This window comes from Lagopus muta, chromosome 6 (assembly GCF_023343835.1).
Source record: "Lagopus muta isolate bLagMut1 chromosome 6, bLagMut1 primary, whole genome shotgun sequence".
Classification (NCBI taxonomy): Eukaryota; Metazoa; Chordata; class Aves; order Galliformes; family Phasianidae; genus Lagopus; species Lagopus muta.
In genome coordinates, this window is record NC_064438.1 from 53275042 (window position 1) to 53287557 (window position 12516).

General features: G+C 44.2%; 1 protein-coding gene across 1 annotated transcript; it reads left to right on the plus strand.

The window, feature by feature from the left end:
• Nucleotides 1-2415: 2415 nt before the first annotated feature.
• GPHB5 (glycoprotein hormone subunit beta 5) lies at nt 2416-11929 on the plus strand. Its single transcript, XM_048947629.1, has 2 exons — nt 2416-2633; nt 3837-11929. Exons 1-2 carry the CDS (start codon nt 2433-2435, stop codon nt 4023-4025), a joined length of 390 nt encoding a protein of 129 aa, XP_048803586.1. The 5' UTR covers nt 2416-2432; the 3' UTR covers nt 4026-11929.
• Nucleotides 11930-12516: the final 587 nt, after the last annotated feature.

A 12516-nucleotide genomic window follows, 5' to 3' on the forward strand; every position in this document is an offset into this window, starting at 1 on the left:
GTGCTTCACTGTCACATTGACTCAATGCTTTGTTGCTGGTTTCCAGGTCAAACTACAGAAGGCTGGAATGCAACCCAGCAGAAGTATACATTTGGTAGGCATTCAAGGCCAGCTTGGATGGGGCCCTGGGCAACCTGATCTGGTGTCTGATTTGGTGGCTGGCAACCCTGCCTGTGGCAGGGGGTTTGGAACTAGCTGATGGTTGAGGTCCTTTCCAACCCAAACCTTTCTATGATTCTACGACACCAACAGTTGGGGTTTTATTACATTTCTCTCAAACATCATAGGACGGAGCTGATCTAAACCAAAGTTCTCTCTGTCATTTTCTCTTCTCAGTTTTGGGTTGTGTTGCTGTAGCTGTCTGTATCAGCAGCACCCCAGGCAGTCTGTAAGCACTGACACTTGGCCTCTTGATGATGTGCTTGGCTGCTAAAGCATCCAGAACTGGGAAATCACTGTCCAGTAGCGAGGAGGAGAGTCTGGCTTTCTGAGACTGCAGTGGGAGTTTATGGCTGCATTTCTCTCACTCGTGTTTAAGAAACTCACTGACTGGTAAGTCTTTCCTCCTACCAAGGTTCCTCAGCTTCCTTCTATCCCGTAAGTAGCTGGAACTTGTATTGGCGTGGTGCAGTTAATGGATGAAGTTTTCACATTTCCTTTGCTCAGGGCTGCTTATCTGTGTGACAGGTTCTTGTTCTCCCCCATCTATTGCCCTTGCTTGTACAGAGCAGTCATATAAAAAAGGTCTTATGCTGTTGACAAAAATTCAGAATTTTGTTTGCACAAACATTTGCCACGTTTTCCTTCAGGCTGTTTACTCAGTATTTGCTAAATAAGAGGGTAATGGTTATTTCAGGAAGCAGCCTACAATCTCTTTGCAAGGGTACTGCATATCTGCTGTGGAAACGAAGATCACATTTGCCCCAGTGCACAGTCATTACTTTATTAGCAGATGTCACTCACCAGGATATTCCTTTTGTTTCAGGTTTGGTGTTATGAAACAGTATGCTTTAAGATAATCACTATTGGAAAGGAGCAGCTTGCTTCACAGTCAATGACTTTGATGCCTTGGGTTGTTCATGTACGGATCTGCCTCTGTCTTGCCTTGATTGACAAGACCCTTTCTATAAATCTGTGCAATTAAGCAGCCCCATAGCAGCTGCGAAGGAGATCTAGTCAGCAGAAACCTGACAAAAATTGCTGTGCAGATCTCTTGCTGCTCCTTCTGACATCCTGAAACACCATCTGCAATTTAAAGCTGCAGAAGGCGATCTGACTCCAACAAGTTGGGTGAGTGTGCTTCTGTGTTTGCTTTGTGTCACAGCTCTGGCTCATGAATAAAGCAGTAGGTTTTTGCTAAGGTGGTGAAGAATAAGTGTTCAATTTTTTTGGAAGGTCGTCTCTTTGCTCTTAAATGTCTCTATTAAAAATAAAGAAATTTAGCTTTCTTCTTTAATTGTTCAAGCTTGTAGGTCAACGAATATGAAGGGTTCACTGTGGCAAACACCACGACCATATACTGATCTAGAATTCCAGTTTAGCTAATTTAAATCATGTAGTATAACAGGAGCATAGAGACACAAGATAAAAAGTCCAAGCTCTTTAATGTGAAATCTGTCCTCAGCGCAGGGCTGCAAACCATGTCCAGTAGGCAACCTTCTTCCTCTAAGTTAAATGTCAAGTCTGGGGTTTCTAGGTGGATTTAAATGCACGGCAAGTATATGAGGTATAAAGTGGATGTGATGGCTTACAGATTGAGGTAATTCCATTTCTTTCTCTTTTTGACAATTTTCCAGAGAGACTGATTGCTTTGTTCATCAAAGGTTTGAGATTGAAAGGCAGCAAGTACCAGAGGGATTTGACTGATTGTGGCTGTTTAGAGGGCCTTCTCTGGTCACCTTGGCCACATCCATCCCTATCCAACCAGCCCTGCTCACTGGCTTGGTGGAGTTAGATCTTGACCAGTGGTGGTGAGTGCAAGAAGGGTAAAAAAGGGCTGCATTCATGACCCAGAACCTGATGAGTGCTGGGGTACTGGTGTTGGCAGCACCAATACTGCTTTTAGGAGTTGCTGACCTCTCTATATTTGTGCAGTGAGATGGCAACCAATACTCATTTCCATCTTATGGCCTGGTGCAAGCTTAGGGCAGCCTAACTGATAGGAACGCATTTGCTGCATGATAAGCTTGCAATTTGGAGATTTCAGTGGCCACTGCATGCAGGCTGCTGCAATAAGACTTTTTCCTTCTGGCAGCAGGTAACCCCTCATCTTCTATCTTCTCTTGAGCTGAGTGAAGATGAGGAACACTGTGCCCAAGGGGAAGAAGGGGCATCACAGTTCTTGGGCTGAATCCACACACTTGGGGCTTCTTGGCCCCTGCATCGTGCCACCATCTTGGCTCTCCCAACCCTCCTCTCCCTTCTACCTCAGAATGAAGCTCCCCTGTGTGACCCTGGGTGCTCTGCTCCTCCTGCTGCCGGCTGGCCATGGAGGCACGGAGACCTCTGCTATTGACCTGCGCACCTTCATCGGTTGTGCCGTGCGTGAGTTCACCTTCGTGGCCAAGAAGCCTGGCTGCAAGGCACTGCGGATCACCACGGATGCGTGCTGGGGACGCTGCGAGACCTGGGAGGTGAGAGTCTTTCCCCGAGAAAAAAGCATTGAGCAGTGAGATAGTCAAGGACCGCGTGCTGCTCTGCGATCCCACTGCAGCGCTTTGCTGCAATTGGTTCCCTCCCTCCTTGCGCTGTCTCAAAGGGGATGAACCTCATGTGATGATATTAATGAAGTGCTTACGTAATACTCTTATTATGCAATTTGAAAGCCTCTTAAAGCTCAAACACTTAAGGAGAGGAGGCCTTTATTACTTTACTGGAAGAAAATTCCTTTGAGATTAAGGTGGAGCCCTTGGTTGGGGGGGTAATATATTTTATTCCAAAACAACAGATGCCAAAGATAATGTCTGTTTCTAATTTGGGCTTGTTTTAAATCACAGTTCAATATGAAGTAGTTATGCTTTGGGGGTGTAGAGGGGCAGAAAGAGAGCACGAGTCTGTACACACTTCAGACAGCAAGTTGCTGACTCTTATGGCCTTTCTGTCACTGAATGGCTCAAAGGGCCAAACCCGGTTTAATTTATTCAGGGAAGTTCTAATGACTGCAGAGTGAAATACCACAGGGATGTAGTTAAGCTGAATGCATCTGGCTGCAGGCTCAACAACTTCTACAGAGCCTCATGGTGTGCTTGGGTGGAGGAGCTGGTAAGAGGGAGGGTGTCTGGATGTCTTCTTGCTGAAACATGGCATCTGTTCTTTTCCGTGCCATCATTCTCTGCTCCTGGGGCAGGCTTTTCACACAGCATAGACAGAAAGAAAGAAAATGCTTAAGTGTCTCCAGGCTGTTTTACTTCAGGCTGTTTCCCATCTGTGTGAGGGAGAGGATTGTAGTGGGCTCCCTCCAGTCCTGTCTTTGGAAACAGGTGCTTCCGTTGGGGAAAACATCACTTTTCAGCAAAATCCATGCCACCCATAGTTCCACGTGGGAGTTTGGCATTCAGGGCCTTCAGGATACTGTCTTTTTTTGTTGGTTGAGGTTTCTGGCCAAGCTGTTCATCTTATGAAAAACTGCAGGCCTCAGTGCTGCCTGCAGTGCTGCCTGGTGGACTCCCCATGGCATGTATCTGCTGGGCTTTGCAGGACGTACAACCTGACTGCTGCTGTTTCCATGGGCCCTTCCATCTTGATCCAGTGGCTCTGCTGTTTATTCCTCTTGAGAAAACCAGGGACCCCGATGTTTGTCTCACGTCTTGCCTGATACCCTCATTTCTCACCCACAGAGGCCAATACTGCAGCCGCCTTACATTGAATCTTACCACCGTGTCTGCACCTACAATGAGACCAAGCTGGTGACAGTGATGCTGCCCAAGTGTGCCCCTGGAGTGGATCCCTTCTACACCTACCCAGTTGCCATACGCTGCAACTGTGACTTCTGCTCTACGGCCACCACTGAGTGTGAGACTGCCTGAGCTCTCCTTCCCCAGGTCAAGTTCCTCCCTGGCTCTACACCCCTGCTGTCTCAGAGGGTGTGGGTCAGCCCAGAATTTGGTCTCACCATCTAATGCTCCTAATCATCGGCTTTTCTGGCAGATGAGGTTTAGTTCCCTCTTCCCTTTCTGTAGAAACGTAGAACGCAGCCTTATAATAGCAAATCCTATGGAAGAAAAATTGATGCTGTTTCCCTTCCTTCCAGGCTCTACATAGAGTGGGACCTTTCCTCATGCACAAAGTACACATGGACTGAATAGTCACAGAGGGGTTGGAAACAGGCCATAAATGCATGACAGCCAGTAGAACAGCCTTTATTCTTTTTAGTTTTAGTACCTTCCCAGTAATGTAAGAATTACCAGCATTTCCCCCTCTTGCCCCTTCTGCTCTTCTAACGCTGAGATCTGTCAAAAATATCTGTCAAGGAAAAGGCTGTACAGCCAATAAAATGGAAATGGGTATCAAATCACAACATTGAAATTACACCCTAAGCCCTAACTCAGCCAAGTACTTGATTAATATCTGTGGACTTACAGTTAAGTGCGTATTTCAGTGATTTGCTTAATTGGAGCATTTCTGCTGAAAAAAATCTTGCCTTACAAGAGATGACTTCTTAAAAAACAGAAAGAAGCACATTAAATGTGTAATGCTTTTGTCCAGGACTGTCCAGAAGAAGAACTGGCTTCATGTAAAACCAGAGAGGCTCTGCACAACCCTAAAGTCCTCTCTTGACAATTTCCAGAGTTAGAGGGACCAAGCCAAAATGTAGTGCTTGTGGTTCAGTTTCAGCAAGCCTTGGCCAAGGTAATGGGAAAGAGGGGGCTATGGGGGTGTTTCCCACACTTCCCTTCACTGCTCAACCAGACAGGGACTTGCTTCTCAGGAGATGCAGAGAAGGCAGATGGAAGTGCTCATGGGAGGGCTGAGGAGTTGTCTGATAGCAAATAATGCAGCCAGCACGGGTGGGACAGGCCCAGGGCAGGGAAAGCAGCAGACATGCCAAAGGCTGGTCCACACCACCTTCTTCAGAGCCACTGTTTATAGACTGGGGGATGCATGGGAGCTGCTGCAGCATCCCCCCTCTGGTGACCACAGCTGTGTAAGTGCCTTAGTCCTCCAACTCCCACCTGGAGGAGGACAGATTCATGTTCATCCCTCATTTCTCCCCCTTGAACAAAATAGGAAATGATGTGAAAACATCAAAATTTGGCCAAGTGCAAGAGAGTCACAGGAGCTTACAAACAAAGACAACTCAGACAGCCATTAGCAGAGAACTGCTGCTGAGAGAATGTCAGCACCTGCCTTCCGCTCTGATTAAGTGTCTTCTGGATGCAGTTCCTCCATTCCCACAGTTGTGTGCCTGAAACTTCCCCAGGTGCCTTATCCTCCTTGAGACAGATCTTTTTGTTTTTAATCTGATCTGCAATGTATTAGTTGCTGTCATGTTTTGTCGGTGGAACTGTGAAAGTTGCCCTGTGGCTAAGTGGAAAGGAGAACATTTTATCATCTGCCTTCAGTAGCTCTGAATTCCATGTCAAACAGCAGCAGAAGCAGTTTTCTGGTGATGGTGAGTATAACTGCCTTTAAGGACCTTAAAAAAGTCCTTCTGTTTTCTTTCAAATTGCATCTCTCTAATCTTGTTATTGTTTTAAGCAGCATCACAGCTATTATGGAAAACCTACAAATTATTTTGTGTCCTTAATAAAACCCCCATATTGTATTATGGATGCAATTTACATCAATGAGTCCTTCTTTATTGATGCATAAAGCTTTCTCACACAGAATATATGTCAGCTCCTACAAACTCTTTGCCAGAGCTGTGAACACCTGCAAAATATCTCCTCGATCCTAATGCAAAGTCATTTCCTTTGCTGGATTTCTTTTACAGAGTCTGGCTGTGCCATAATTTTAGGATTAGAAATGGGATTCCAAAGTGACAACTTCCTTCCATTGCAACAAGCGAGAAATACAGGCTGTACCCAGATATGGGGAGGCAGTAGAAACCTTAAGCAAGTGTTTGGAAGAAAACACTGCACGATGTGAAGGATGGTTTTGATTGATGTAGCAGAATCCACACTTGGGAGGCGGAAGGGGAGGTGTGGGAAGAATGTATTGACTGAATCTCTGCTAACACTTCTGGATGGTCTTTTATGGAGAAGAGCAAAAGTGAATGGAGATGCTGTGGATTTACTGTGAATGTACATCCTTTCATACAATGATAGAATCAGAGAATGGTTTGAGTTGGAAGGAACCTTACACACTATCCAGTTCCAACTCTCTGCCATGACTAGGGGCACCTCTCACCACATCAGGCTGCTCAGGGCCCCATCCAACCTGGTCCAATATAAATGCCCTGGATGGGGCATTTACAGCTTCTCTTCATTCTTGTTGCTGGTCATTGCAAATCTCAGGCTTTTTTTTTTTTTAAGTCTTATGCTAGTAGGTTTTCATTGTGGTAAATTTTCACTAATTTTGATACTTGGAATCATTGATTACTCCCTTCACCTGAACACCGACCAGAAGCACCAGGCAGAAATCTTCATAAACTGCCACGAAGACCACTTGAAAGGTTTAATCTGTCATGACTTCCACTACCTAAAACAAGAGAAAGAAATCATGCCCTACGTGTAGAAGGGAACTTGATGTCCCTGTGAGAATGGTACTTGCAGAGCGGCCAGAGAGAATGCCTGAGTGTTGAGCCATTCCCAGCTTGAAATACTGCTGTAGCCAAAGAAGGAAGGTGGTTGCACCTACTTGCTGAGAAAGGAGAAGGTGCAAATATGGAAAAAGCATGACTGTACAAGTTGGATCTCGGCACTGCCATCAACACGCCAGGTGAGAAGGGGCAAACCAGTGGAATTATCTGTGCCTCAGTTTCCCTTCTGGACAGTGGGAGTGACAGCCATTTTTCTTCCCCCAGTGCATTTTGAAGAAGGCTGTGTCTCTCTTGTTCCCTCTGCTTCTTGGATTTGTGTCCCTCTTCCAATGTGAACAGCAGTAATTGCAGTCACGCAGTGCTTTCATAGAATCATAGAATCACTCAAGTTAGAAAAGACCTTAAAGATCCTCGAGTCCAACCACAACCTATCTATACTACCCTAACAACCCTCTGCTAAATCATGTCCCTGACCACCACATCCAAATGGTTTTTAAACACATCTACCTCCCCGAGGAGCCTATTCCAGTGCTTAGCAACTCTTTTTGTAAAGAAGTGTTTCCTGATATCCAACCTAAACCTCCCCTGGTGCAACTTGAGGCCATTTCCCCTTGTCCTATGCAATTTGCTTTAGTCCAGTCAGAGGTGGGGGTACTGTTCAGGAATGGTGGTGGCTATGGTCTCAATGTGAAGACTAGACTAGCTGGCTGATGGAATAGTTTCTGGCATGGAAATGAAAAGCTGGGTAATGAAGACAGCATCTCCCTTCTTCCCCTCCCCTCCTTGATATTTTGTGTTGAGTTTTGAGAAGAGATAGTCATATTCTTCATTCCAGTGCTGCCTTTAAGGACTATCTTTCCTCATGTAATTTCTTCAGCCCTCTAACCATGTCCTTTCTTTCTTGCCTCTCCCTGTCTTGTCTCACATCTGAGCCAAGTCTTAGGCAGCTCATCATCTTCAGTGCCACTGCTATGGGTTTGTTTGAAGGTTTTGTTGTCCACGTGTTGGGTTTGTTAGATGGTTACAACCTCCTCTCAAAGCTCCCAACACTTGGGTTAATGCATTTCCTAGCTGCTTTACCAAGAGAGCTCCTGTGTCTACAAGGCCAGAACATACTGGCTTCTCTCTAAAACACTTTAAATACTCACTCAGGGGAGAAAAAAAAAAAAAATTGTTGGTGCTGTGGTATTTCAGTGGAGGCCACAAACAATAATGCCAAGAACCTTTTATCTAGAGGAGAATAGAAAGTAACATTTGGAAGAGCCACAAACCAACTACATCAAGCCCCCACTTCTCCACCTTCCTTTCCATAGAGAGTTTGGTTAAGGAGCAGTTTCCTGAAAGGGATGTGCCTGAGACTTCTCAAAGCTCTGTATCACCAGTGTCACCTCCTGTTAGAAGTTTTGCATTGTTGGAGGGGAGACAGGAAGCTGCAGGTGGTTCCAGGACCATGCAAAAGCAATTGTATGTGTCAGGGTGTGTTTTCCCTGTCTGATAAGCTTCTGGGACAATAGGTAGAGCAGCACACCTTCTTCAAATGATGCTGTCAAAATACTTAGTAATACATTTATTTTGTTAAAATAAACTATGTACAGTAGAGGATATTAATGTGCAGTTACAATATACAATAATTACATGTTTAAAGGAGATAAGCTAAAGAGTACAGAATCGTGCTGTAAATAGGAAACTAATACTGTTTACATCGTTTTTAAAATATGCAAAACAATTCCTGGAAAAATGATTTTCCCTGGTTTGAAATTTTATTGCTTTGAGTTGAATTTCGAAGATTTGGTTCATCTTTGAAAAGGCTTAACATCGCTCAGAAGTCAAACACAGCTTTCCAGTATTTGTTCTTTGGTTTTACCACCCCTATACTCCAGAGATATTGCACATAGCAACTTGTAAGAGAGAAATTCTATTGCTCACATCAAGTAAATAACTGTTTTTTCTTAATATGCTAACAGCTGATGGTGCTGCGTTAGGTCCTGATTTGGTCTGAAGTCGTTGCATTTGTTTCACAGTCAAACTCAGTGTGAATAAGTTGTTGCACTGGTACTCTAAGTATTGCTGAGGTGTTATGGAAAAGGGAAGAAAAAAAACGTTCTCAGGGAAGCAGGGAGTCTCTATGCAGTGAAATGCCTGTACAAGTGCATCAACATCATAACAGATTCAACTGGATTCAGTCATCCTTGCACTTAAGGACAGTTCAGGTCTGTCTCCCTGCTCCACACTCTGCAGCCTTCCTCTTGGAAGCTCTCCCAGTCACAAGGTGCTGCTGAACTCCACGAGTCCCAGTGTGACTCCACAAGGGTACCTCCAAGCCCTGTCCATGGGCCATGCCATAGGGACGAGGGCAGGTGACTTGTGCCTTCCACCTGACAACCTGGCCTCGCTTCCTAAGGTCACTTTTACTCATGAGTGAATTAGTCTTGGCAGCTTTAGGTTAGTGCTTGTTCATGAATTAATATTTACAAGTTTGTTGAAATTTTGGGCTCATTTACTCCATACTGGCAGGACAGTTCCATGTCCTGCCAATTCAGTAATGCTGGTAGAGCAGCTGCCTCCTTGGGGCAAGTGTGTTGGGAGAGTCGGTGTGACAGTCACATGTGGATATGGCTTACACTCAGACTACTTTGGAAGATATCAGACAACAGTTTCTACCAGTACAACAATTTCTATCAGTACAAATAACTGTTGTGCCGGGAGATCTGAAAACTGCAGGCTTGTGGCAATAGTCTGCTGTGAATTCATTAACCTCTGATCAAAGTCAAAATTTGCCAGCGATGACATCAGGGAGAGCTCAAACTGATCATCGACAAAACCAATCCACAATTCAATCTGGCATCCTGAATGCTACCATTCCACTGGGATGAAATGAAATTTAATGACAGCAATGCGTGCAGTGTCAAACTCAGCAAAGAAATATGTTTGTCTTGGTATTACCCTGTTAATGTAATCATTTTCACCTTCAGCTTCACTGATGGTTGAAAACGGGAGTTACAAATCCCATCTCCAAAGCTTGAGCTAAAGATCAGATCAGCAAAGTCTTCTGATGCCTAATTTCTTTAGGGAGTAAGCAAACAGCAGCCAAGAGGTACAAAAGATTCCTGGACCTGGTTCAGTATATTGGTGTTCTCAAGTCTTTTTCAGTCACACACACACACACACACAAAAAAAAAAAAAAGGACAGAAAAAGAGGAAATACAAAGAGACTCAAATGCTTTCCACATTTGTCATACGTGGAGCCCACTGAAATCTTCCATTGTCCTCACGAGAATTGAAATGAAGCCAGAACACTGCATCTTTGAAAATCCCGTCCTGAAATTGGAGTTGGAAGCAGCGGCCAAACACCGCATTGTGGTGCTGGAAGGACGGGGGAATCATGCTCAGTGTTATTTCTGTTAATAGTATTTTCAAAGGCAAAGGGATTTTTCACCACTGACAGCAATTCATACGAGTTTTTGCTTGTTGCTCTGTGATAGATGGTCTTGTGAGCTGATTTGGCTCTTGCAAAGGGTTTTTGACTCTAATTTGAGGCTGGGGATCCTGGAACTACCCAGGAAAAATATATTCTTGCTCACAGATTTCTGAAAGCTTTAACTGAAGAAAGTAGAATGAAAATAATAATCATAATTTTAAACAAATCCTAATTATGGGCATTCCCTTAACATCTTAAAGTGAAATTTCATCATGGTGTGGCTCTGGGTCCTGATTTTGCAGCTCTCCAATTGAGCAGAAGAGAAGATGCTGTTCTTCTGTCACATTCATTCCTCCTAATCTATATTTTTTATCCAAACTTTCTGATTCGAAAATGTTTCTATTTGTGTTTTGTTTCATTAGGTGAACAGAGCTGAGATCAGCAGCCACTACTGAAATTGCTGGGAGGCTTTTTCCTGCCCTCACAGAGTCTCTATTCACCAAGAGAAAAACAGGCATTTATAGCTGAGTTATCTCCACTTTTACTTAGAGCACAAATGTATCTGGAATTTATCTGACAGAGGTTGGTCCATGCTCACCTCCTGTCACAGCAAATACCCCTCTGCTCCCGTACAGATGTAGACCCAGAAAATGTTCTGCTATTTATAGATTATATGTTTTAAGCAAGATAAAACAAACTGCACCTACTTTTCAGGCAAAGAAAGAAAATATAGGGAGCAATGCATGTGCAGCCAGATTCCTGCATTTCAGCCTGCTCAGAGAACAGATGGTCCCTGGGCTAATAGGAGCATATGTTGCGTGGCTTTGGTAGAAAAGGCAAATGTGCTTTCTCCATTTGTGCTTGTGGTTCAGACCAGCCTGCCTTGGGGCAGCTTGATGCCATTGCAGTTTATTTTTAATCCAGATGGGTTTTGGTACAGTGAGTCAGGAGGTATTTGCTGTGCCACTGGGGAAAAAAAGCTGAAGAAAAGGTCATGGACTACCAGTAAGCTATGTGAGCAAATGGGCATCTTTCATATTTGATTAGAAGGACGTTTATTGATGGAAGTGCCAGCTCACATGGTGAAAATACATCTTCTAGACACACACACTGTGTGTAATTGGCCACTGTGTTGCTTGCTGTATGCAATACTGGGTGTGATGATAGGGGGCAATGGTAGAAATTGTTTGCAAGAACTTCTACAACCTTTTCCAAGCTCCTGTAAAGGCTCTCAAATTGGGTCTCTGGAGTCTTGAGACAGTATCTTGGGTGAGATCTTGACAGCTGTGTTTGTTTTGAGCTGAAGCAGTGCTTTAAAAGGGGAGAAATGTGTGAAATATCAATGACAGCTGCTGAATGATTGTTGCAATGGTGCTGCTGGACGCAGTGTGAATTCTGTAGTTCCCACTTAGCAAAAGGAGCTTCCTTTCTCAGCTATGCTAATCCTTTGTCACTCTTCCAGTGTGCTGAAGTAGAAGATGAGTGCCAGCTCTATTATAAGTTGAGGGAATGATCTGTATCGTGCCTTTGGCACTAATAAGGCCTAATTCCAAGTGGCACAAAATGTAAAAGATTGGTGATGAGTTGGTGGTTAGACTAGATGATCTTAGTGCTCTTTTCCAACCTTCGTGATTTTATGATTCTATAGTAAGCTTTTTATTTCTTGTACTGATGAAACTGGTTGCTCTTCATGAGCTACACATCTCTGTGACAGTCAGTATTGCATCCAGGACAGCTGGGGGAGCTCAGACTGAGAGCTGTTCTCCACCTCTCCTGGAGGACACAGGATCGTGGCACTTAGGCTTGGTGGAACAAATGAAAAATTGCTCCTCGATGGGGTTGGAGCCTTGTTTTCACATTCTTCTTTGTCAGAGAAATTCAAGTTAACAACTCCTGATAGAACTTCAGAAGAGACCAAAGAAGATGCATTTTCTTGGATCTAGCAGATTTCTGTTAAGCTGTGATGAACTGTTATCGGCCTGTTAGCAAAGGCAGCTGTCAGGAAGGGCTTTGACATTGGTTGTATTAAAACGACATGCTCAGATAGGTTCCTGGGATGGCTCATAGCCTTTATGACTATCCTGCCTGCATTCCTTTGAAGCCGAAGTCCAGATTTGATTTCCAGTTCATCAATCAGTGAAAAAAACTGTCTCTGTTCAGCTGGCAGTCACATATTGATTTTCTTTTCTTGTTACTAATGGTGCTTGAAAATAACTTGAAATTTCTCTCTGTTGCCATACGCATGTGCTTGCACTGTGCCTGGTGTTTTGATATTTTTGAAAATAAGCTTTGCTGCCTGTTCACGTACCATCTGTTGGTTTGTAGGAAAGGCATTAGGTATGACTTGCCAGATACTGAGTCTGCTTACATCTGCCTACAGCACCTTTCTGGAGCCTGC

Coding starts and splice junctions, on each gene's coding strand:
- GPHB5 (XM_048947629.1), top strand. CDS start 2,433: ATGAAGCTCCCCTGTGTGACCCTGGGTGCTCTGCTCCTCCTGCTGCCG. Junction 2,634..3,836: donor GACGCTGCGAGACCTGGGAG/GTGAGAGTCTTT, acceptor TCTCACCCACAG/AGGCCAATACTGCAGCCGCC.